General features: G+C 36.1%; 1 protein-coding gene across 1 annotated transcript in view; it reads right to left on the bottom strand.

Moving 5' to 3' along the window:
• The window catches only part of COL19A1 (collagen type XIX alpha 1 chain), a 438,272-nt gene that overhangs the window by 102,760 nt on the left and 309,263 nt on the right, over positions 1-26,249 (bottom strand). The window contains 7 exon segments of the mRNA XM_044002760.1: positions 462-551; positions 1,173-1,226; positions 3,670-3,723; positions 4,629-4,664; positions 11,909-11,953; positions 13,250-13,312; positions 20,239-20,283. Coding sequence (XP_043858695.1) covers positions 462-551; positions 1,173-1,226; positions 3,670-3,723; positions 4,629-4,664; positions 11,909-11,953; positions 13,250-13,312; positions 20,239-20,283 — 387 coding nt within the window.

The following is a 26,249-nucleotide window of genomic DNA, read 5'->3' as shown; positions in this document are numbered from 1 at the left end:
AATAGGGAACTAAGATTGAGGCAGTCTGCAGATTGGAATGACTTTGAAAAGATGGAAGGTGTATTTTTATTTTAAAATGAAAATATATCTAATAAAGCATACTTCTTATTAATAGGAATTTGTTATTAGTACTGGAGGTTAGTTACAAAAATGATTATGTATTACTGTTGAAAGTTTATAACTACACAGAATTTTCCATGTCCTGGACCTTGATGTAAACATGACCTTTTTTTTCTGAAATGACTTTCCTCACCCATCCTCTGCTGGACTTCTTGGTAGAAGCTTGGCTCAGGACAGAGCAGGCATAAAAATAGTACTTTAAAAGGCTCACCTTCTATCCAAAGGATGAAATAAGGGTATATAAATTGATTTGCCCAAATGAGCTACTCAGAACTTGAAATATATATGATTATACAGTGATTATTGTGAAGGGAAATAGGAATGTTAAATATCATACTTACTGGTTCACCAGGCAGGCTTATCCCTGGAGGACCTGCCTCACCTTTTGGACCCGGATGTCCAGGAGGCCCAATAATTCCACCAGGATCTCCCTATAAAAGATAGAGAACAATGCTAATTTAAATATTCAAGCAATTTTTAAAAGTAAGAAGCTAGTCGATTAACATTAGCCTTCTGACTAGTGTCTGTCTCTGTCTTTTTGCTGACTGCCTCTGTCTCTGCCTTGCAAATCTTAAAGCACTATATAAATGCTATGATGATAACAATGATTGGTGATGATGATGTCATACCGGGCATAGTGGCATTGTTATGCAAACAACATTTTAAAATATATGTTTAATTGGATGGCATCTCTATAATATATTAGATGAAATAATTTAAAAAGATCCCTATTTATAAGAGAGTAGCAAATCAACATTAATATCTCTACACAGCATAATATCCCCATGTAAAGATCAGTAAAAAAGACCTCTCTCCCCAGCCCAGGTTAAATGACTTCTTATTTAATGTACTCCCAGAAATGGATTATCAGATTTGCAGATACTCAGTTCACTATGTCTATAGGTTTTTTATGTCATACATATTAAGGAAAGCCAGCCCTACCCAACCCTGTTGTTTTTTTTTTTTTTCACTTTCCCAAAAGAAGGCTTTCTGTTATCTTTCTAATATATCAAAGTACATGCTATATTAAATAAATAAAATTGAAACCTTACCTTTTCTCCTTTAATCCCTTGTTTTCCTGGAATACCATGTTCTCCTGGTAATCCCTTGGCGATTCCAAAATAAAGGAAAAAATTAATGCATAATTGTACTTGTGAATCTTAATAATAATAATAATAATAATAATAATAATAATAATATTATATTGATAAGAGAAGTACAAAGAAATTAGATCAATTAGGGACTGTTGGGCCAGTTAAGAGAATTCTAGTAGGAGTACTTGAGCTCACTGGTTCAGGTGAGGACTTGTGGAAACAGTCAATAAGTAATCTGATAAAGGGGAAAACAAAACTCAATCTCCTCCTGGAGGAACTTCTGCCAAAGACAAAATGAGAACAAATGCTTTGGCACATAGTCACATCATGGGCAGAGCAACAAAGGGAGACAGTGATTCAAGAGAAATTGATTGTAACATATGGCAACAATCCTTAGGAAGGAAAAAGGACAGGAATCTAGCCCTTTTTTACCTATTGGCATTTCATAGTCTGTCTTTTCTTCCTTTTTTTTGCTTTTATATTTTGGAACTCCTCCCTTCCTTTCATTATGTATTTCCTATTCATCTTGTATGTAGCTAGCTTTGAATATATTTATTTGTGTGTTATCTTTCCCCATTAGATTGTAAGCTTTTTGAGAGCAGGGACTATCTTTTGCCTCTTTTTGTATCACTAGTGCACAATGGCTGACATATAGTAGGTGCTTGATTGGTGTCTGATGTCTCAGCCAATGTGTGGCTACAATGTGTACCTACTATATCTATAAAACATCTCTCTCTCTTTTTCCTTCCTTTGTTTTTCTCTACTTCCTCCCTCCCTCCTTCACTCTTCCTTTCATTCATTCTTCCTTCCTTTCTATTTCTTTTCTTGCTTTGTTTATATATTCCTTTCATTACCTTCAACTCTTTTTTCTTTCTCACATTCTTTCTTTCCCTTCCTTCCTTTCTTTTTTCCTTCTTCCCTTTTTCCCTTTCTTTCATTCATTCTTTCTTCCTTTCTATTTCTTCTCTTGCTTAGCCCTTTCATTATCTCTTTAATGCTTTTTCTTTATTTCTCACATTTCTGTTTATTTCTTTCTCTTCCTTCCATTTCCCCTCTTCTTTCTATCTCTCCTCTGGTCTCTCCTTTCCTCTCCTATCTCTTTCATTTTTTCCTATCTCTTTTATTTTGCTATGTTTTTCATGTTATTATCAGGTTAGTGTTCTTTTGTTAACAGGTGACAAAGTTAGTAAAATACTTTTCTCCCCACATTGCATGACCAAGGTAACACGAGCCTAGGGCATCAGAATAAATTATGGACAATTTGCTTTTGAGTCTCTGCTCCAGCTGGGGAAATCCATCCATTACCCAAACAAAGCTCATTCAAAACATTTGTTGTTTCAACAGTACTGCCAGGAAGAACAGTTTGGGGGGATAATGAAGTAGATGAAGTACTTTTAATACTGGAGATTGCATTTGCTCTCTGTAACAGATACTCTCTTTGCTTTTCCTAATTTCACTTTCCCTATTATCCTTCCTTGCTGTTCCTGCTTTATTCCCTTCCCCTTCTCTCATGACAATATTAGGCAAATTCTCACTGGATATAAGTGCCTTGAGTTATTTGAAGGAAATGAGCAAGAGATATCCAGTAAATAATAGATGTGTTTACAAAATAAGAGCACATGAATAATTCCATAACATATATAGAAAGCTTTAGGATGTATCCTTCTAATTTTAAGAATTTCATATCTATAGAGCTTAAAGTAAATATGCAAACCTTCACCCAAAACACCAAAGTAGTCTGAATATGAAAGATCTAACCACCCAATTCATGTGCCTGATTTAGAACCCAAAAGGTAGATTTTCCTTTATTGGCGTTCTTCAAGACAGAGTGGAATACAATTTTTCAGGCATGCTGTAACTATGATTCCTTTCTAGTATGAGTTGGACTGAGGTCCTTTCCAACTCTGAATTCTGTGGTTTTGGTTTTATGATATTTCTGTTGTTTTGAATGATTATATTGATGCAAGAAGTATTCAAATTTATTTTTTCCATGTAATTACTTCTTTGACTCTAAGATACAGATGGCCAGTAATTTCACTAAGACTACTTTTCTTTCAATCCAGTGACAACATTACTTAATATTAAATGATTCACATTTTTTCTTCATATCCTAGAAGTCTAAACCCAACATTTTAATAATAGTTATAAAGAACCCTTAAGTAGGCTAATGATATTTAAAAGGATCTTGTGTCACAATTGGTTACTGACTCCAAATGAGCAGGTGCAAAATCATTTAGTTGGGGTGATGACTCTTACCCTGCTCCATCTTATGTTTTCTGAGGCATATCAAAATCATATGCTTCAGGAAACATAAAATAAAGTGGTCACGTGAAAAGCTCTTAAAATTCTAGGAGACTTTAAAAAAAATTTGATGGGATTATTGCAAGCTTGTTATGGAAGTTTTTCATATATCTCATTTTACTAAACCAGAAACACATATTTCTTCTATGCTTACAACATTTCCTGGCGGTCCTCTGGGTCCCATAGAGCCTTCTGGTCCTTGCTGACCCTGTATAAGAAGTTAATATGTATTTTAGTTCCAAAGAAGACACTGTATCTACACATAATCTTCAATACACATAATGACTTCAGTGGCCGCTTTCGTGACTACTACAGAATTCTTTGGTCTATAGGAATGTGTGCTTGTCATAGATATTACTGTCCCTTGATAGCAGCTTAGTATACATTAGACTTTGAAGGACTCTTTACAGACATTTCCATTTAGAGATCTATTATCAACAGCAGGTGATGCCTGGGTTACATGACTTACTCACTAATAGGGTATATTCTTTGCTAATCTCCTCTACACTCACTCAACAGCTGCTAGCAGCTGGGACACTCCTGCAAAAAGGTTCCTATACTTGGAATTCAAGAATTTGGAAGCTAGGTAATTGGTATAGGCACCAAGTCATTTACATTTCCCTTCCTGGTAGAAGGAAATCATTTTAAGGATACAAAGGACTATGGTTTTTGTTGTCACTTTTGATTCTTTTAACTTTTAGGTATTCAGTAGCAAAGACAACTTAGGAACACGCCCCCCAAACATCAACATTATGTTGCAGACCTTAGGGCACAGATATGGTGAGTGTAACAAATGAGTATAATAAATATACACACCGTAGAGAGAGCATTGTAAAGACATCAAATCATGTATGTATCTAAAATGAGTGACAGACCCACTTATTTTGCTTTAAATAGAAAATGAGAACTTTGAAATTTAAAAAATTTTATCTCAACCATAATTTAACATACATTAATTCCTGGATTTCCTACAAGCCCTGGGGGACCAGGATCTCCAGGATCACCCTAAATGTATTGTTGAAAAAGACCAAAAATTGATTACTTAATATTCAAAACAGCTTGAGGAAACACTATGAGTTTATAGAGGAGAAATTAAAATGGTAATGAGATTACCTTCATTCCTGGCGATCCTTTTATCCCAATTTCTCCCTGTAAATAAAATAATAATAGGGTTAAATTTAAATAGAGATAAATGCTAATTGTTCAGTTTGTTTGAATAGGAATTGACTGGTATACAGTAGATGAGAAATTTTGCATGATCAATTTAAAGCTAATAATGTTTCACGGACAAGTCATAATCTAAAATCCTTGGATAAATTAAGTGAACAATAATTTTCTAATTTTTTTTCTTCTTAGTAGCTAGACAATTTTGTCTTCTGATCCAAATGTCATTTGTCCCACTTCTTTCATAATCATTATCTTTCAATAACATTGTTATTCTAATATATAACCTTTTGTACATTTGACACCACTTAGTCAGCATTACTATAACTCAGTGCCAACTATTCTCATAAAGAATTCAAACAAGTAAATAACAATCATGAAGAACACTTAAACTACCATGTCCCAGATATTTTTTTTGTTTTTATGTAAATGGATCATATGATCATAGAATTTAGAGCTGAAAGGAACTTTAAAGATCATGTCCTCTAGAGCTCTCATTTTACAGATGGGAACTGAGAACTAGAGAGGTGAAGAAACCCACTCATAGTCGCACAGTCAGTAAGTGATGAAAAGTGGAGCATGAACCTCAGTCTTGAATCTAAGTCCATGGCTGCCAATGCCAAGTCAACTGACCGATGTTGGATTGTTTTTATACAACCAAAACTGCCTAATCACTAATTGCAAAAAAACCCACCATGTATTCAAACAATGAAAAATCCTATTAGATGACATCATTCAATAAACTTCAAGAACTTCCAGAGATTAAGGGAAGAAAATTCAGGGTTCACAGGAATCAAATGAAGTTCCCAAGATCTTCCCTATCAACATTATTTTTTTTTGTACAAATGCTCCTCCATTATCAACTACCTCACTGTACACTGTCAGCATTTTATTCTCTTCCCTTTTCTATAATCCATATATTTTGTCATCAGGTCTATTTTCCTTGTCCTACTCTAAGGGATGACAGGTGAAATCTAAGAGGAAACAGAAGAAACTAAAAACAAAAGGGAGATGTTATGTATTTATTTAATGAATCCCCTTCTTCACCCTTTATTAAAAGTTCTTCTGATAAATGTGCATAGAAAGTTGTATCAATTATAACTCTGTTACAGATTGACTTTTGGGCATTGACTCCTTCAATGTTGCTACATAAATATCCTTTAGATGAGACTGAACCCTCTTTTACATTCATCAACAATGAATTAATACAGTAGAGAGCACTATTGTAATCCTGTACTAGAGGAGACTAAGGCTGGTGCATAGCTGGAGCTTGGGCATTCTGATTTGTGTCAGGCTGAGCTGAGATGATGTTAGCACTAAGTATTGCACCAATATGGAAACCCCCAGGAAGAGAGATGGAACCCTAAGGAAAGGAGCCTAGGTCTGAAATAGAGCAGATCAAAACTTCCATGTCATCAAGTGAATGGATGTTGTACTTCCAGTCTGGGCAAGACTGGGAAGCCTCAATCTCAAAAACAAAACAAAATAACAAAAAGAACCCAACTCACCAAAAGAAACAAACAAACAAACACCCCCCCCCCACCACCCCAGACCCCAATCTGGAAAAACAATGAATTCGAATGTCATGCAGAATGGCTGTGCTGGTTAAAAAAAGAGCCCACTGGAATTAATTTTGAAAACCTTTTTTATATGCACAAAATGGAAGAGCAATTAGTCACTAATACTATTCAGGAAATTATAAATAGTTGACAAATTAGAATGTTGTGAGATTTAATGCAGGGGGCAAAACAGTCCAAATAAAAACAGAAAGACAAGATGTTTATGAAATTTGTGGTGCCATGAAGTAGCAGAGCATTAGCTTGAATTACTTTTAAATTGATCATAATTGATAAATTTTAACAAAGCTGATTTTAAAAATCCTAAAATGTAATAAATGAAAACACTTTAAAAAGCAAATGAATAGGGGCATCAAGGTGGCACAGTGGATAGAGCAGTGGCCCTGGAGTCAGGAGTACCTGAGTTCAAATCTGACCTCAGACACTTGACACTTACTAGCTGTGTGACCCTGGGCAAGTCACTTAACCCCAATTGCCTCACTAAAAAAAAAAAAAAAATTAAAAAAAAATTAAAAAGCAAATGAATGATTCATAGGTTTTTTCTATACTTTGGTTATTTGCCATTTGCTAAAAGAAAGGAGAGAAGTGGGTTTTAACTTTAATAAGGAACATTGTTAGCAGAGATTTGCTGTTTCTTAACATTTTATTTAAATGGTTGTAGTTGGTTTGTCTATCATTCTTTTGACTCTACTTTGTTCTAGTATATTTTCCCTATTTCTTTCAATTCTTCATATCCATCATTCACTACAATTCAATATTCCATTAGATTGAGGTACTGAATTTTATTCAGCTATTCTTTGGTCATGTTTTCAGTTCTACTCATTTGTCTGCAGATGCTATGCTATGAATGTGAATGAATAAAATACAATTTATCAAGCACTTACTATGTGTCAAACACTGTGTTAAGGATCAAGACACAAATACAAAAGCAAACAAAGCCCCTGCCCTCAAGGAGTTTACATTCCGATGAAAGAGAACATACATATAGGGGAGTGGTGACCGAGGAGGAGAATTCTAATCCAGAAGTTACAGGGATGGCGAATGGGGTCACATTCCATCCAGGAATAACAGTGGCATTAATCTGTCAGTTTGTAGTTCTTGAACTTAGTGGTTATTGAAACCATAGAAGAGAAGGCTAGAAATGAGGAATAAGTGAAGGACAGTAGTGTCCAAGACCTGATAGCTAGTACATATAACTGTAAATATTATTCTAAAGATAGGTCCTTTCTTCTTGTTAGTGATCCCTTTATAGCATAAATCTTATGGTAAGATTGGTGGAGTCAATGAAATGAACAATTTTGCAATTTTTAATCATAGAATTCTAAGGTGTTTTTTTCCCAAATAGTTCCCAGTTCCCAGCTCCCTTAATAGTAGCATGCTTGTTTTCCCATAGATCCACCAACAATCAGGTTTTTCATCTTTTAGCATCATTGCCAATTTGATACATATAAAATAATAACTACTGAGTAGTTTTAATGTAATTTCCCTGATTTTGAGCAGTCTTTCAAATGGTTCTTGATAATCTGTGCTTCTTTCAAAAATTACCTGTTACTGTCTTCTGGCCACTTATTCATTGGAGAATCACTTTTTTGGGAGGGAGGGCAGGGCAATGAGGGTTAAATGACTTGACCAGGGTCACACAGCTAGTAAGTGTCAAGTGTCTGAAGCCAAATTTGAACTCAGGTCCTCCTGAATCCGTGGTGCATTATCCACTGTGCCACCTAGTTGCCCCAGAGAATCACTCTTAATAACATGTTTCCTTTCCCTAAAGGTTTTGGATATTAAATTTTTATCAACAATACTTAATACAAAGATCTTTTCTAGTTTTAAGTCTAATACATTCATGTACATTATTACACGCTTTCTATCACATCCTGTTACATTGTTTTTATAATTAGCTTATTAGCATCAATCCAGTTCTAGACTTCACAGACCCCTATGACACTGCTCCCCTCCATTCATACAAAACATAAAACCCAGGAATTCTGCTTATATTGATATAATCCTTCCACTATTCTTTGCCTTTTATCCATGTTCAGATAGAAGTATGGTTTAGAAGTTACCCTTTCTTCCCAATTCCTCACCTTTTTCTTAGCTTGTTCTTCACCTGACACCCACATGCAAGGGATAATAATTCCTTCCTGCTTACCATCTTCCCTTTTCCTCAAGACCATGTTCTTCCTCCTATTTTTCTGTCTTGTAAGGTGGTATATATCAAAGAGATAATAGCTCTTTTACTCCTTACAGCATGTAAAAATGCTAAGTCACTAATTATTCGTTCCTTGTTCTAAAGTCTTGTTAGTCTTGTTCTGATTCTTGGTCTGTTTGATTGCCAAAGGTTCATGCTCATCCTGGTTCTTTAGCTGTAAGGTTTAAAAATCTTCTTTTGTATTAAACATCCATCTTTTCTCTTAAAAATGCTTGGGGTTGGGGCAGCTAGGTGGTGCAGTGGCTAGAGCAGAGGCCCTGGAGTCAAGAGGACCTGAGTTCAAATCCAGCATCAGACACTTAACACTTACTAGCTGTGTGACCCTGGGCAAGTCACTTAACCCCAATTGCCTCACTAAAAAAAAAAATGCTTGGGGTTTCTGGATAGGCAATATTGGGGTCAATCTAACAAAATTCCCTTGTTTTTCAGCACATCACATTCTAGCTTCTCTTTTCCTCTATTGGCTTAAATGAGAAATCTTGTGTGATTCATATTGGTACATTTTTCTGTGGATTTGTTTTTTGCTGGGTCTTTCTTTATCAGATCTTCCCCTTTGTCATTGAAGCTCTGGAGCTTTATGACTACATTTCTGTTTGAATTAAATTTTGATGTCTTTTCTATTACTTTTCTGATGATTCTATTGATCAGAACTCCACTCTGGATTTTTAGTACTTCTGGGAAATGTTTTTGATGATTTACTAATGTCTGCTCTTTGTTTCACCATTGGGGGGAAGGGGGGTGGTGGAGAGACCAATTATTGTCAAGTTGTGTTGCTGAATTCTATTCCTTTGCTCCATTACCTTGATTTGTAGAGATCGCAAGTTTTTCAGTTATGCCTTTTTTGGGCAGAATGGGTGGAAGCATTCATGAGAAGGACCATTGTACTCCTCTACCTTTTAAATAAGGTTTTAAATGAAATGTTCCAAATTGTTGTCTCATATTTTTCTTTTTTCATATTTTTCTTTCTTTTTTTCATTTATTTCAGTTGATTAAACATCTATCAATATCAATACCATTTCTAAATATTTCCCTCCTCTCCTCTTCAATGAAGCTTTCTTTGTAACAAAGATTTTTAAAAAGAGCCCAGCAAAATGAAATAGCATAATTACATAGAACAGTATATGCAATATTCCACACCCATGATCCCCCACCTAGAGAAGAAAGTTTATTTTCTTTGTAGCCAAGCATGATGATTATCCTTCATTTATCTTAATTCTATCTTTATGCCAGCTATTTCTCTAAGAATATTGCTATAGATCTAATTTTGCTTAAGGGAGTGTCTTATTTTAGTATGAATGAATGAATAAATGAAAGAGCATTTATTAAGCACTTTGTGTTTAGTGCTGGGGATGTACATACATATAAGTAAAGATGGTCTTGGCTTTAAAGAGTTTATATTCTAATTGGGGAACCAATATGCATAGGGAAGTGGTAGCCAGGGAAGAGGACTTTGGCTTGGAAAGTTGAAGGTCTGGGAAATATTTGGGTCATAAAAGAGCAGACTGACACATTCCAGAAAGAAGTCTTCTTTCTGATATCTTTACTTTTTTTTCCCACTTTGTCTCATAATATTTATTCCCTGTATTACAGACTTTTTTCTCTATTCATTTCTGCTATCCTTAATTTTGCTTTTATTTGAGCCGATTTTCCCTATCTTTCCTTTCTTGTCTTTATTTTATTTTTCTTCTGTTTTATCTCATACATTTGTAGTTCATTTGAGGGGATGAAGAGAAGTTAGTGGAATTCTTCTTAGTTTGAATGCTTTAAAATAAGATATGCCTAAATGTACAGAATTATGATTTTTCTAAATGTGCTAGTTTTGATATTTATTTACTATGGGTCTAGGATTGTGCTAAGAGCTGAGTATACAAATAAAAAAGGAACAATATCTCTGCCTTAAAGGGCCTATACGCTTATAGGTGAAAACAACAACAAAGGCATTGGTAGCCATAGTGAGGTCTGGGAAGTCACAGGGATAATGATGCAATTGAAAGACATATCCTTTCAAGGAATGGTTTTGTTGACTTTACTACTATTCCCAGAGTGAAAAAGTAAGGAAAGAGGGTGAGGAAGGTGATAGAAATATGGTGGTGTAGCATAAAAATGTTCAGAGAATAACATAGTGAGTCTGGACAGAGTTAAATATGATTAACTGTAACTAATCAGGGTCCCAGGGTGGGAGCTGGAGAACCAAATTATAGGCCAAAGTTTGAGGCTGAGAGATGTGACGTAGTATGAGCATGTCCAGAGAGAAGTATGTCTTGCATATGGGAGATTGCACAGGGCTTTAAGTAATCCTGACCTTCTCCCTGATCAGTCCTGGCTGTTGGGAGCCCATGGGTCATTTTCTCTTCTTCAAGATTCCTGGATTTTAGTCCTGGTTCTTCTACCACCTAGCTGGTGAACTTACACAAATCACTTAACCTCTTTGGGTCCAAATTTCCAGTGCTATAAAATGAAGGGATTGTACTAAATGATTTTTGTTATGGTGCTTTGGTTTTTGTGGGAGTTTTTTGGTGAGGCAATTGGGGTTAAGTGACTTGCCCAGGGTCACACAACTAGTAAATGTCAAGTGTCTGAGGCCGGATTTGAACTCAGGTACTCCTAAATCCAGGGCCAGCGCTTTATCCACTGTGCCACCTAGCTGCCCCCCTAAATGATTTTTAAAGCAATGCTTGATCAATTTAGTTTAGATCTAGGAGCCAGTTGTCAACTTTAGAAGTCAAATACATGTTATTTTTTTCCTTTCAAGTATTTTTTAAGAGCTACATTATTTTAGGGCAGCACTATTGTGGTATTTATGGCATGGCTTCTCAACTTCAGGTCCATATTCAAACTAGGGTCACTTTGGAACTCAACTATAAGGTATATAAGACTATAAGGTATACAGAAGGTTTCAAAGGATCCCCTGGAAAGGCCTAAGAGGAAACTGAACATATTTAATCGGGGCAGACTAACATTGAAACAGTCTATTGTTCTTCTTCTTCTCTGCAATTTTCACTGGGAAGGAAGCCCAAGCCCTCAGGTGGGTCAGGTATAATGGAAGCCTCAGGAATCCCCAAGTGAGCAGCACAGATATTTAAAAAATATCATTATAGTAAAACATGAACGGTATAAAAACCAAAGGGCACTTCTGTAGTTTCTCAGTAGTTTCTGGGAAAAGTGTATTAGAACTATCAGGCATTATGAGAAATCATTAGGTGGTATGGCACCTTGATACTTAGGCCCTTGGGATTTGCCAAGCTTTGCCTCTAAGCTTCTTTCCTGCACTAATGTCCCATGAATCCAGTTGTAGGAGTATTCTGAAATTCTGTTTAAAAGGATTAAACGAGTTAATGTGGTTTCTGAAGGGGCCTAACTTACTAAGCTAAAGTACTGAAAAAAATATGGTGAATATCATGCAAATACCTTCAGTATTATTCTTAGTTATCACACATATTTACCTTGTCACCTTTTATTCCTTGTAAGCCAATATCTCCTTGCTCACCCTATGAGGAAAAAGAAATAAAGATGATTGACATAGTCGATTTAATTTTGTCAACGAAGAAAACATTTCAAAGACTTCTTGAGACCCATTTTTTTCTTGCCTAAGATAAAACCAAAAAACATGTCACTTCCTAAAACTATGACTTATGCAATCTCTTTGTGCAGCTGCATCTGAATATGAATTATGTTTCAGTGTTATTTGTTTGTTTTCCACTACATAAAAATAAATTCTGAATGAAGTTGGCTGGGAAAATGTTTGGATGGGTTCACACTAGACTTAAGACAACACCTTTATCCTCCCTCCAGCACTTAGCACAGGGCCTGGCACATTATACGAGTTTAATAGATGCTTGTTAATATGAGTCTAGAGTCAGAATGAATAACTCACTATGGTAGGCCAATGAACAGGTAAGAAAGTTTTCCAATTTTTTGGAGGAGTTAGAACCATAGTCTAGATATCCTTCTTGAAAATGTGAAGCTTCAGTGCTTCCTCATTGCTTTTAGGATAGATAAAAATGAAAACTCCTCAGTTTGAGTTAAAGCCCTTTACAATCTGGCTCCAGAATGTTTCCAGGCTGATTACATATTACTCCCTCTTACACACTCTATGCTTCAGACAAATTGGCCTACTTGCTGTGGTTCTCTGTATTCAACATCCCATTTTTTGCCTTCAGGTCTTTGAACTGGTTGTGCCTCAAGTCTGGAATAATATTCATCCTTGCTTTTGTACCTTGGAACTACTAATTCCTTGCAAGGCTTAAGTCCAGTGCTACCTCCTTCATTTATAGCGATCCTCTTCTAATTACTGTATTCATTTTTGCATGTTTTGTCTAATATGTACTTATCTGTGAACACATTGTATGTAAAAGATAAGTCCCATAAGGACTAGTATTATCTCACTATAGTGTTTTTATCTCCAACATATGGCATAACACCTTACTCAAAATAGTTGCCTAATAAATGCTTACTGATTGAGTGATTTATGTGTTTGTTTTCTAGCTTATCTTGGCCAAATAATATTATTTCTTTAAAAGGTACATAATCGGGGCAGCTAGATGGCACAGTGGATAGAGCACCAGCCCTGGAGTCAGGAGTACCTGAGTTCAAATCCAGCCTCAGACACTTAACACTTACTAGCTGTGTGACCCTGGGCAGGTCACTTAACCCCAATTGCCTCACTAAAAAAAAAAAAAAGAAAAAAAGGTACACAATCAAAGAATGTAGAATTGACCCAGATACAGCAAAGTGATAACACTGCTTATATGATTCCTCCCTCCCCTCATGTATTAAATACTTACCATTTCTCCCTTTTGTCCTTTGGGACCAACTGATCCTGGAAATCCAGGATGTCCAGTTTCACCCTTTTAAAGAAATAAGAAGAAAGATGTTATTTTAAAAATCAAATGAAAACAAATCAGGAACTGCGATGACTTCTTATGTCTTCAAAATGCAGTTGATTTTTTTCTCTTTATTTAAAATTTTTTCTTTTTAATTATGGACAACAAAAATCAATAAACATTTCAATAAAAAAGAACAAAAATGAAGATTACATTTGAAAGCAAGAACTTATATAATGTATAATTTGTTTAAAAGGTGTATGATAAATTTAATGAGGTAACAGGATTGACTTGATTATCTGTGTCCATTTTTGAGCTTTTTTCCATGCCCCTCTTCACCTGCCACCTCTGTATTTCCCTTTTCCTTTTAACAACAGAATTTAGCTGTTACCACCCAGGAAGGGGAGAATGAGAAGCTCTACATCAAATTGAATGCTTTGGGCAATGAAGTGTTTGTCAGTGGTTCTTATTGCCTGTAGGTCTTTTAAAAACCCATCAATTTCCTTCCTATTACCTAAAATCAGGCTAAAAATGCAATAAAAACATTTAAATGGAAAAATCTATTTAGGGGTGAGGAGGGAAAAGTAATGGAGAGTATTTTATCTTATAGTAGCTGATAAGGCACATTAGTTTAGTGATCCAAAATATGTCATGTTGATTAACTGAAACACAATTATCCAGAATCAAGTTTCAGACATTTCATCATATTTTTTTTCTTTCTGGAAGCATGTGGTCATATGAATGAAAATGAGGTTAAGTTATTCTTAGCATTGACATTACCACTGAATATAGACAAAGAAGGCATTCTTGCTGATGTGATGGCAGTAACTTCAGAGAAGCCCAAGAGGCTCTCTTCAAAGAATCTTCTGAAGAGTGATTTATAATAAGGAACAAAGCTTTATAAGATCATGTCTAAGAAAGTACAATCTCAGAAATTATAGTTATGAAAGGAAATAAATCATGAATTAGATTTCAGACACACCCAACCACTCTTGCTTCCTCTTGGCATTCATCAAGATCCATGGAAGACTGTGTTGCTGGTCAATGAATCTAGGCCTTTTGAAGCTCTATAGGGCCCATTCCTTAAATTTCAAGATCCCCTTACAAAATGTTAGACATTATGGTTTTTTTGTGCCCATGTACTTTTCCTATATTTTTACCTCTTGTAAGGCTTATCAAAAAGGAGTAGCAGTTCTCTCAGCTGTAAAATGGAGTTGAATTAGGTTATTTTCCCCTGTGAAGCTCTGTGGTTCATGTTTTGCTTTCTCTTGAAGTAAACCTGTTAGATGATAATGTTGAAACTGTTCAACATACAGAATTTACTCACCATAGAAAATCTGATTTGAAGCCATAGATGAAACCAACCGCTGCTTATCATTGCTTCACTTTGGTTATGAGTTTGATCACTCATGGGTTTCATACTATTGGGTTTTTTTTTGGAACTCTTCCAAAAAGGCTTGTAAATGGAACAAGGAGATAGGGGCTGATGGACAGTCTTTCTCAGTGGCTTCTAAGTTTCCATAGGGTGTCAGTTATTGACTGAGAGGCACTCTCCAGAATGCCACTGGCTCAGCGCTTTTCCTCTTACTTTGATAGAAGTTTGTTTGGTAGGAGATAGGAAGTCGAGTAAGCAGAGAGGAGGAAGAAGCAGACACCTTGTGAATGAGAGACACAAGATTACAAGTAGTGGCTATGAATTTACAGCCAGGATGCTGAGAACGTTTCATGTGTAAACTATGTCCAGTATGAATCCTCTATCATAAATCCAGCTTGGAATGGAATAGAGACAGATTACCTTTCTTCTCCTCTATCCTTGGCCTTTCACTAGAAAGAGTAAACTCTATAGTTGGTCTTTTACTCACTGAGTACTCACTGTTTCCATTTTGGATGGGGAGGCATTAACTTTTGTTCTAAATATTTACTTTTTCTTAAAAAGAGAAAAGATGAGTGTTCCTTTTTTTAAGAGGTGAAATCATTGGCTTACATACAGCTCACTTAGAACCACTGGGTAAAGTTGGGATTCCAGAGTTAGACCAAACAAGACTAGAAAAACATCCAAAAATGTAGGCTCCACCTTTAAAAAATCACTTATTGGTAAGAACAGGCTGCAAAGGCACCAAAGAGTAGGCATTTCCACTTTCCTTGCTTGCTAGAGACTGCCATATTTTTTTTTTCAGGGCAATGGGGGTTAAGTGACTTGCCCAGGGTCACACAGCTAGTAAGTGTCTGAGGTTGGGTCCGAACTCAGGTCCTCCTGAATCCAAGGCTGGTGCCTTATCCACTGCACCACCTAGCTTCCCCGACTGCCATATTTTGTATATATTAGGGCTGAAGAGAAAGACATATCCTCACAAAATTAGAATGGAATGAGTTGCTTGGAAATGGAAAAAGCTGAGACTCCAAAGGGCAGTAAACTATTTCTGAAGCTTTGCTCACACAAAGGGAGGGGGTAGTGAGTTGTACAAATATGCACAATAAGCCTTCTGGCTTTTAATTTAATAATCTGGCAATGATTATTAGTTCGGCCTGCCACCAGATGCTAACATAGGTTTTCCTGCATATAAACTCTGGAAACTATTCAGCATAGCCTAATGGAGATATGAATGGTCCATGAATCAAAAGATCAGGCTTCTACTCAATTGTTGTTGTCCAGTAAAATCTGACACTTTGTGAATCCATGGATGACAGCATGACAATACTGTCCATGAGGTTTCTTGACAAATGATGCCGGAGTGATTTGCCATTTCCTTCTCCAGTGAATTAAGGCAAACAGAGGTTAAGTGACTTGCCCAGGGTCACACAGTTACTAAGTGTCTGAGACCAGATTTGAACTCCAGTCTTCTTTTCTCCAGGCCCAGCACTCTATCACTGAGCTTTCTAGGTGCCCCTACTACTTGGTAGTATAATATGACTTAGTAATATAATCATATAAAGCCATTTAACTTCTCCATATATGTATATACATGGAGAAGTTGAATGAATATATATACACATGTATGTATGTATATATGTGTGTATGTATATAAATATACATATAAACATATACACATACATATATATACCCCAAAGCTTAACAATTTAGAACTAGAAGGGACATTAAAAATAACTTAGTTTAATCCCCTTGTTTGATGAATGAGTAAACTGAGGCCTTGAGAGGTAAGGTGACTTGACCAAAGTCATGCTGTTAGTAAGTAGAAACTGTGAGTTAGTAGATGAGCTATGGTTCAAAGTCAAGTGCTCTGACTCCAAATCCAGTTCTTTTTAATTCAGAAAATTTACTATATATATTATAAGGTTGTTTTGTACATTAAATGGGATGTTTCTGAAAATTAAAAACACTCTAAAAATGCAAGGGATGTTGATGGTGATAACTATCAAAATAGAGGAGTTCCTCAATGGTTACTCCAGATTCATGGGGAAGTACCATGCTTCTAATAATTCCTTTGAGAATTTTTTTTCAGGAATTAATATCAGACACATTAGCTTATGGTTTGCATAATAATAATAATCTAGAACAAGTGACTTAAACTCATCAAGAGAAACTAGGTTATTTCTTTCTATTTCCCTACTATTTATATTGGGTAGCTCGTTAGTCACTTCTGTTTTATTCATCCTAGTCCAAAGATCATTATCCTTGGCCAAGAAGACAGAAACAAACAAAAAATGAGTTGAACAGCTATGCCTTCTTTCTGTTGACAATCATCCTCATCTTATTCACATTAAGCAGTGGCCTCATCCCTAGTTTCATTCTCTTTGCACCAAAACAAACAAATTGTGTCAAAAGAACCCCCAATCCCACCCCCGAAAACACCCCTAATACTTTTTGTTATCCTTATCTTTGCTGCCCAGATTTGGCTCATTCTGGGCATTGGCATTCCTGACACTATTCTTATAGGACTGTCCCATGGCCTGGCACACAGTAAGTGCTATATAAATATGTTATTATGATTTATATTTATCTTCTGCCATCTGCCATTGCTTCCATCATCTGTATATGTCTACTTGGGATCTAAGTGAGTCCCCCAGGCAGCCACATCTGTCTCTTGAGACAAATATCTCTTTTCCACTTCAGGGGAGTTCTTTTTCAATGTTCAGAATTTCATTCTTGAGAACTTAGCATCCCTCATGGAATGACATGCCCTGTGGCATTTTAGTCCAAGGAGTCTTAATAGTAATAACTCACATTTATAAGTGCTTAAAAGTTTACAAATACCTTGGCAAGTATTCTTCCTAGGATATTATTTAAAATACTGTAGAGAATCCAAATGGAAGAGGGATTCCCAATTGATGCTCCATATGCTTCTATTTGTGACAGCATTGTGCTTACTATAGGGGCAGCTTGGCAGTACAGTGGGTAGAGTGCTGGGCCTGGAGTAAGCAAGACTGAACTTCCTGAGTTCAAATCTGGCCTCAGACACTTAACAGATGTGGCAAGTAACTTAACTCTGTTTGCCTCAGTATCCTCATCTGTAAAATGAGCTGGAGAAGGAAATGGCAAACCCATCTAGTACCTTTGACAAGAAAACCCCAAATGGGAGTCAGAAAGTTGGACATAACTGAAATGACTGAACAACAACCTCTGCCCTATCAAGCCTCAGAATATTTGAGGAAGTCTTCAGTGAGATTCCTGATGTCTCAAAAGATATTGGATTAACAATACCCATGAGAAAAAACAAATAGATGAGGAATGCTTATCAAACAGATTCTATAGTTGAATGGGCAGTCAGTTGAGTCAACACATGTAATTTATGCAGGCACAATGATCTGAGCCTAGAATCAAAGAAGATGAAGAGAGGAGGCTGGGTTGCATTGAGTAAATTTCATAGCACTGCCAATATTTCCAAGTCACTTTTAAAGTCAGTGTTGTCATAATGAGATCTGGTTATAAATCAGGAAATTACAATCAAAATATCAAAATTATGGGTAATCCAAAGGGCAATGGAGAGAAAAACATGGTATATTTAATGAAGTGTATTACCAATGATTACTTGAATTGTATAGCTGAAAAGGAAATAGGATATTCATGAATTGAAAATGAGACATAAAAAATAGACAAGCATTGCTTTGCTATCTGTGGGATGCTTTACAAACTCTAAAGTATCTCCCGTGCTATAGAACATTTATGATAGATTTAGACATAAATTGTACAGGATAAGAAGGCATGAACAGGTTCCAATTTGTACTGCTGAAAGAACAAACACATTGAGGAATCTAGGATCAATTAAAGCATAAGAAGTGTTACTTTTTTCAAAAACCAATATTAAATGGTCATGTTTTGTGCTGATTTCATTTACATGTTGATTTTTATTATTTAGGTGTCTAACATTCATGTCTCTTAGTTAATTTCTCCAATGCCTTACTTCTTTGCTCAGCTTTTCTACCATTGAGTTACACATTCCAATCACTATTGGTTCATGTGCGTCACACATTGTCTGAAAATTTCTTTTGTTCCCTTTAGACTGTTTCTTCTTATTATTTTCATAATAAAATTGGTTTTCTCTAATTCTACTTCATTTAAGATTCTGAGACAGGAGATTTGAGCAACAGTTAAGTTCTTTGGGGCTTGATACACCTGTTCCACAGAATCAGAATTCTCATCACTGTGAGGTTTTAAGTATTCCGAAAGTAACTTGGATTTCCTAATGAATAAAGTATGTTCTGGTAAAACACAAACCAGCTGTTTTTTTAAGACATAAATCATCATTTAGATAATTTTTAAAGGACCACAGCTTTTTTGACTCAGTTTTCTCATGGGATAAGTTGAGGAATTTTAAAAATTTTGTATGTCTCTAACTTTACAAGAATTAATTGATGAACACTGGTTTATTTTTATAGAATGGGCTATGATTCTGTAAGATATCCCATTATAAGAAATATGGACAAGTCAAATTCTTTGATTTCTTTTCAAGAACGTCAAAAGTTTTTTCCCTGCAGGAAACTTAATTTTCAATGGTCAATCCACACAAAGCATAAAGGATATAAAATTAGACTCCCTGCTTCCCCATTTCCACTGAATTGGCATTTTGGCAGTATTTTCTGTATTGGAGATGCAGTTTTTTTAATAGGCTGGCATAGAAGACATGTAAATTATGTTTTCAAGATTCATATCAAATGTTCTGTTCATAATCATGAGACTTCTTAGTAGCTGAATGAAAGCACCATGGACAGAGACTTTATTAATATATACTGCATAGGATTTTTACAACCACCTCATCTGTAGTTAGAGGCTTAATGTGTGTTGTTGTAACTAGGTTAGGAAATGCAATTATAGTCTCTGTTGAACTGAAGATTACCACAGTTTCTGAAGCAAACTGGTGGGAAAAGGAGAGGGTAGAAATGGGGGAAGTCCTGGGGACCACAAAATTGAATCTGCCAACTTTAGGGTTTAGGCAATCACTCATAAGTGAGATAGAAATTGGAAAATGAGAACACAATAGAAATTTGCCAGAAGTTTAGTTGTGAGATAATTCACTTCTGAGAGAAACCAGGCATTATTATGTGTAAGCCATTCCTTTCTATTATAAAACAATAAAGTACAGCACAAGTGCTTAAAGGATTAATTTTTTTAACAGAGAGAGGGGTCAGCTAAGACACTCTGCCACAAAATGCTTGGCATTTTCTCACATATACAAACTGAAGGAATATCCAATTATAAACCAGAACTTGTAGCTTAAAAGCATTCACCATGTTACAAGTATTTCCCCTTGATTTGTTCTTTGCACCATCACCAAATGCTATTCAACAATCTTTTCTGAAAAGTGTCCTCCTGGCTAATCCCAAAATTGCCACATAGCCAGCAGGCAGTTGTTTCATAGAGCAAACTGGATAACCACCCAAAGTATTTAGACTCAACTGTTAAAAATGCAGCCATTCCCTGAGATTTAAAGTATAACTTGACAAAAAAAACAACCCTCTCAATGATTTAATTTTTTTTTTCAAATTCTATTTACCTTTTCTCCTTTAGGGATACTTGCTCCATTCTCAACCAGGTTTCCCTAAATGGAAATAATAGAAAAGAATTTCCTTAAATTTTTATGTATTCACTCTTATTTTTAAGATGTCAAAACTTTTAATGTTTATATTTAATAAAATATGTGTATATTAATATAATTCAAATTTTTATTTAATATAATTCTGGAGATCAAATGACCTATTTTTGAGTGGCCACAAACATATACAAATGCTAAGACTAATTCCAACCACCAAGAACAAGAGCTATATTTGAGTTCTCCCAATAGGTCCTCATTGTTATACATGCTGCTGTAAGCAAAAGAAGCAGTTTAACTTCCCAATTATTAGAATAGTCATGGGATTTCAAATATTTTATTTGCTCTATTTTCTTAAAAATACAATATTTCAAATATCTATAAATATCATCATGTCATAAAGCACTGATCTACTTTTATTAGAATGACAATGAAACAGTTATGTTGAACTAAAGTCACTATTAATATTTCACACATGAACTAGACCTCTGAAATAGTTCACAACTCTATTCTTTAGGTGCATTAAAAATGAATTTTAGAAGCAGCAGTGTATAGAAAGTAGACCAGACTAAATGGGTGCCTTGGAGCAGCCTGCAGGGCAATTATATAACACTATGGGATGATCTCAGGGTTGTTGTGGGGATCAAATGAGATATTTGTTAAGCACTTAACACAGTGCCTGACACTTAGTAGGTGACTTGTTCCCTTTTCTTTTTCACCATCTCAGGACCATCAAAATGTCCTGATGTGATATCATCCAGGAGATGTTTTTATCAGGCAGGTCTATTGCTCTCTAGATACATGAGGCTCCCACCAGATGCCATCTAAAATTCACTGAATAGGAGCTACTCAGGCTTATAGAAAATGACCTGAAGGGGCTTTGGACAAAGACAAATTACAGTGGTCAGTTGTGGTTAGAAGTTTCTCTGCCTCCCCCTCACTACCATCCTGTGAGTAGTCTGGAAGTTCTCAGATACTCTGAGGCAAATGTATAGACAACTCTGTAATACCAGCTGGCATTTGTTAGAGGTTAAGAAGTGGTATCAAAAAAAAAAAAAAAGAAAAAGTGGTATCACATGTTTCACTTTTGTTTTCTCCAAATAGAAAAACAACATTTAAATACCAATGAAGACCATGAACCTTTCAATTCGTTCTGCAAGGGCATATGTGCCACTCCCTAACAGAACTAAAATTAGACATTTTTGTGCCCTGTGGAATCATCACAACTCACATTTGTAGAAGATGACACAAAGCATGACTTCTGATGAGGAGGGTCCAGAGATGGGTATTACACCTCCATATATGTATGTAAACAATCACATAACGTGAATAATTTTGCATATGCATATACCTATTCATAACTAATGGTAGCTATCTCTAGGGTGCCAGGGGTGGGAGAGAAAGGAGGGAAGAAAAAAGAAATTAAAAAATTTACCAATAACTTTATTATATATTTAAAAGGAATAGCAAGTTGTACACAATAGCTCTGCAGTTTCATGTGCAATCTTTTAAAAAATATGTTATAGAAATGTTAGTTTTGTTCCATAAATTAAGAATAAATGTGAAAAACCATATGCATACACCATACATAAATGTGTACATATGACATACATATCCTGAGGCTACATATGCAAATATGTGTTTAATAATGATAGCAACAGCAACAGTAATAATAGCTCACATTTATGTGCTTTCTCCCAGACCAGTGCTCAATCTACTGTACAGCCTGTCTCATAAAGGTAGACATGTATACATATATGTATATATGTGTACATATATATATAGATATAAATGTTTTATATATACAGTCAGACATCTGCTGCCTGCATAACCCTGGGCAAATCACTTATCCCTGTCTACTTCAAATTCCTCAACTGTGAAATGGATATTATAATAGCATCTACTTCCCAGGGTTATTGTGAGAATTAAAAGAGATAATATCATAGTGCCTGGTACATAGTAGATGCTCAATAAATGCTTATTCTTTCCTTCCATATATAGATAAGTCTGAATTTGCAGAAGAGTCCATACTAATGAAATCATAGATCCTTGAGGTACCTATATGAGTACACATACATACACATGCTCATGTCATTATGATCTGCTGTTCCTTAGACATGTAGGGATCTCAACAGTCAATAAGCATTTAATTAGACACCTACTATACTCCAGGCACTGTGCTACAGTGTTGGCTCTCAAAGAACTCATGCTCTACCAGATCCACCTGAGTCTATATACCTAATGCACAAATATATATTATGCATATAACTATGTATATACACTCACACATATATTTTTTATACATGCATGTGTGTGTACATAGTGGTTAGAGTGCTAGATTCCACTCTTTCCTGTAATACATATCAATTTGTATGACCACAGGAGAGTTACTTAACCTTTTACTGCCACAGATAACTTGCAAGACTATGGGTTACAGAGTTTCTAAGCATGTAAGTCTGTACTCTATAATCTTAGAGAGTTGCTGATCCTCACAAACGATGGGACCTTCCACAATAGACTTTCCTTTCCAATGAAATCTTAGGTTCAGATTAGCAACACAAAAGTTATACCCTCCCCACATACATGTGTATGTATATGTGTATATTTATATGTATATGTACACACATGTATAACATTTATAATTTGACATAGGAGATGCTTCTTTTAGGGGTTACACTGTTATTTGACATCATAGAATAAATAAAGGGAGCTAAGGCCACTGTTGCTCCTGGAAGTTGCAGTTTTGGCCCTGAATTTTACCCTAATTTAATCCATTTGTATGGGGCCCTGATAAGTATTTGAAGAGGTGGCTTTCTCAAAGAGTGTCATGCAACTTACTCAGATGTTTCTGGTTTTAATTTTTACTCCTGTAATACACCACAGGCCACAAAAAATGGAAAGACAGAGGTCTTCCTGTTATATTTTAATTCTAAATGATCTGGGCCTGAGAAAAGGGATGATATTGGTGGCTCTGAGGCCCAATATGTTGCCATGGCATCTCATGTATCAGCCAGGAAGAGCTCCGGAAACATTCCAGTTTGGATAAAGGCCCTCTGTCCTCTGACAGTCTGTGGATACCAAAATGAAGTCATGGTTTGAAACTTGAAGGGAGAAATGGATTATTTTGTTGGCAAATTGGTTTTTTGGATGAACAATCTGGAGAAGTGAACACTAGAAACTGGTTGCTGGGAGGCACAATCTCAAGCTTCAACAGCTGAGACTGAATCTCTGCAAATTGTATTGAATGTGACGATAAAAGATAACACGACTTTGCATTTTCAATGTGGATCTTTAGAAAATAAGATCAAATGTAAAATTTGTGAGTATTTGGCCTCCCCTGATAACAGTCCTTTTTCCCAAATAGAATGTCATGAGGGGCTCTGGATCTGACGTTTTTAGAGATTGACGGAGCTTTTAAAATTTTTATGAAAATTCCCAGAGCTAAAGCCAAGGAGAATGGCTGCTGGGTTGCAAGTAGATTCTCCTTAAGGGAAGGAATATGCTTACTAGTATTGCTTCTTTAGAAACAGTCTTGCAAAGCAGCAGCAGCTGTTCTGGAGGGCTTTTTTTCCAAGTAGAAAAATCTTTATCTTCTGTGGTTTTCTTCTTTTTCCCCTGCCCTCTCAACTTTTCCCTTCTCCATTCTTTTTTGCACCCATGCAAACACATCTTCCCCACAAAGACCTCTCTGTCTCTATCTCTGTGTCTCTTTTTCTTTCACACACACACACACACACACACACACACACATCCCTTTAAATCTCCTTTATGAATTTTTTTCTTTAAAAACACCTTGGGGGCAGCTAGGTAGTGCAGTGTATAAAGCACTGACTCTGGATTCAGAAGAATCTGAGTTCAAATCTGGCCTCAGACACTTGACATTTACTATCTGTGTGACCTTGGGCAAGGCACTTAACCCTCATTGCCCTGCAAAAAAACAAACAACAATAAAACAAAAACAAAAACGAAAACAAAAAAAGCCCAAACAAACAAAAAAGAAAACACCTCTTGCTTCCCCCTTCTTTAACTTCTCTCTGTGCCTTCTGTCATTATGTCTCCTCTTCTTAGGTCAGGTCTGAAGGACTTTTCATTGATCTTATTTTTCTAGTCCCAGATAGATTTTATGCATTCTGTGCACAGTCAGTCAATGTTTTTCTATGAATAGACAGGCAGTCTCATGCCTTGGTTCAATGAGAGTTGTGAACACAGGACAGAAAGATCTTTTCCTTCTCTCTCAAGGTCTCTCAGCTTGGTGAAGAGGGGCAGCTCTGGGGCAGAAGATGGCCTCCTCTTTGGGTGGGGTCAGAATACAAAAGAGAGAAATTGAGAATTTTTCCAAGAACGCAAAGGAATTTAGGCAATTTCTAACAAATAGAGATAGAGCAAGGAGGCTATAGTTATCTGTTTGCTTCTGGACATGTTACTTTGAGGCTTGGCATCAAGGAAATTTGCCAGGTGTGGGGTGGTGTCCAATATACTGGCTGGTATATCAGCAAATAACTGCTATAATTTTTTTTTTGCTGGGCAATTGGGGTTAAGTGACTTGCTCAGGGTCACACAGCTAGTAAGTGTCGAGTGTCTGAGGCCAAATTTGAACTCAGGTCCTCCTGATTCCAAGGCCAGTGCTTTATCCACAGTGCCACCTAGCTGCCCCTGCTATCATTTTTTGAAAGAAATCATCCTGATCTGCATTAGTCTGCATGATGAAAACTTCAAGTAAAGCAGCTAATGGGCAAATACCACCTTAGCCCTGGTCAATGTTCCCCAGGGACCTTTATGACAGCATTACCAGCTGCTTTGACCAAAGTTCTACTATCTGAGGCTGTAATTGCTGAAAAGTGGAATGACTACCCAACTGTTCATGTTGCTGGTATGATACAAATCAGTGGCAATTTATACCCTTAAGGGGTCAATTTATCATCCTCTGTATGTGTTCTTGATTCCAATGCTTCCATCTCAACTTCCATCTCAAATTCTCTGTATCTTTCTCTATGTATGTCTCTTGGTTTCTCTGTCCTCCTACCTTAATCCCCCATTTGACCCTTCCCTCTTTGTCATCTCCAACCATCATTCTTCCTTTCTCTCTTTTTCCTACTAATACCATGTCAGTCAAGAACTGCAAAAAAATAAACAAACAAAAACAGAAGAAAAACTCTGCTGACTGAAAACAAGTCTCCACTCTCATTGCCACATATGTGACTTTCTGCTTTCTAAAGCTAAGGGTGATAAAGAGCCAGAAACACTCATAAGGGCTGCCCTGACAAAGGCAGGCACTAATAAACATCTAACTAGCTTTTTTGTCTTTTCTCCCCTTACTCTAATTTAGCTTCTATTTAGTCACCAAGGTGATTTTTCTAAATTGTAGGCTTGACCATGACATCACTCTCATCCCCACCTCTCTTAATGAGCTTCTGTGTCTTCCTTTGACAACTCCAACATAAAAAATAAACACTATTCTTTAGCATTTTAAGCTCTCTATAGCTCAGTCCCTTCCTGTTTTTCCAGTCTCCTTACATGTTATTCCCCTCCATCTACCCTACGATCCAGCTTTACTGGCTTTATGCTCCTTGTTTACTACACTTCTCTCATTTCTGTGTCATTATGTTAGCTCTCCCCTATGTCTGAAATGCTCTGCCATGCCCTCACCAGCAGCCTCCTATTTCCCTGGCTTCCTTTAAGAATCAGCTCAAATCTTCTACAGCAGGTATTTCCCAGCCCCTTCAGCTATAAGTACCATCCCCCTCTTAGATTATTTTCCATTTATTCCCCATACATCTTGTATGTACCTAGTTATTTACATGTTGTCTTCCCCATTAGAATGTAAGCCTCTTGAAGGTAGAGGCTGTTTTTGCCTGTCTTTGCATCCTCATTACTTAGCACAGTCTTTAGAATAGTAAGTGCTTAATAAATGGTTTTTTTATTGATTGATAAAGCACTTAATAATATTTATTGACTAATTCCATCCCTTATGATTT

The sequence above is a fragment of the Dromiciops gliroides genome, chromosome 4 (assembly GCF_019393635.1).
Source record: "Dromiciops gliroides isolate mDroGli1 chromosome 4, mDroGli1.pri, whole genome shotgun sequence".
NCBI classification, from domain to species: Eukaryota; Metazoa; Chordata; class Mammalia; order Microbiotheria; family Microbiotheriidae; genus Dromiciops; species Dromiciops gliroides.
This window is presented reverse-complemented; position numbering and strand designations above follow the sequence as displayed.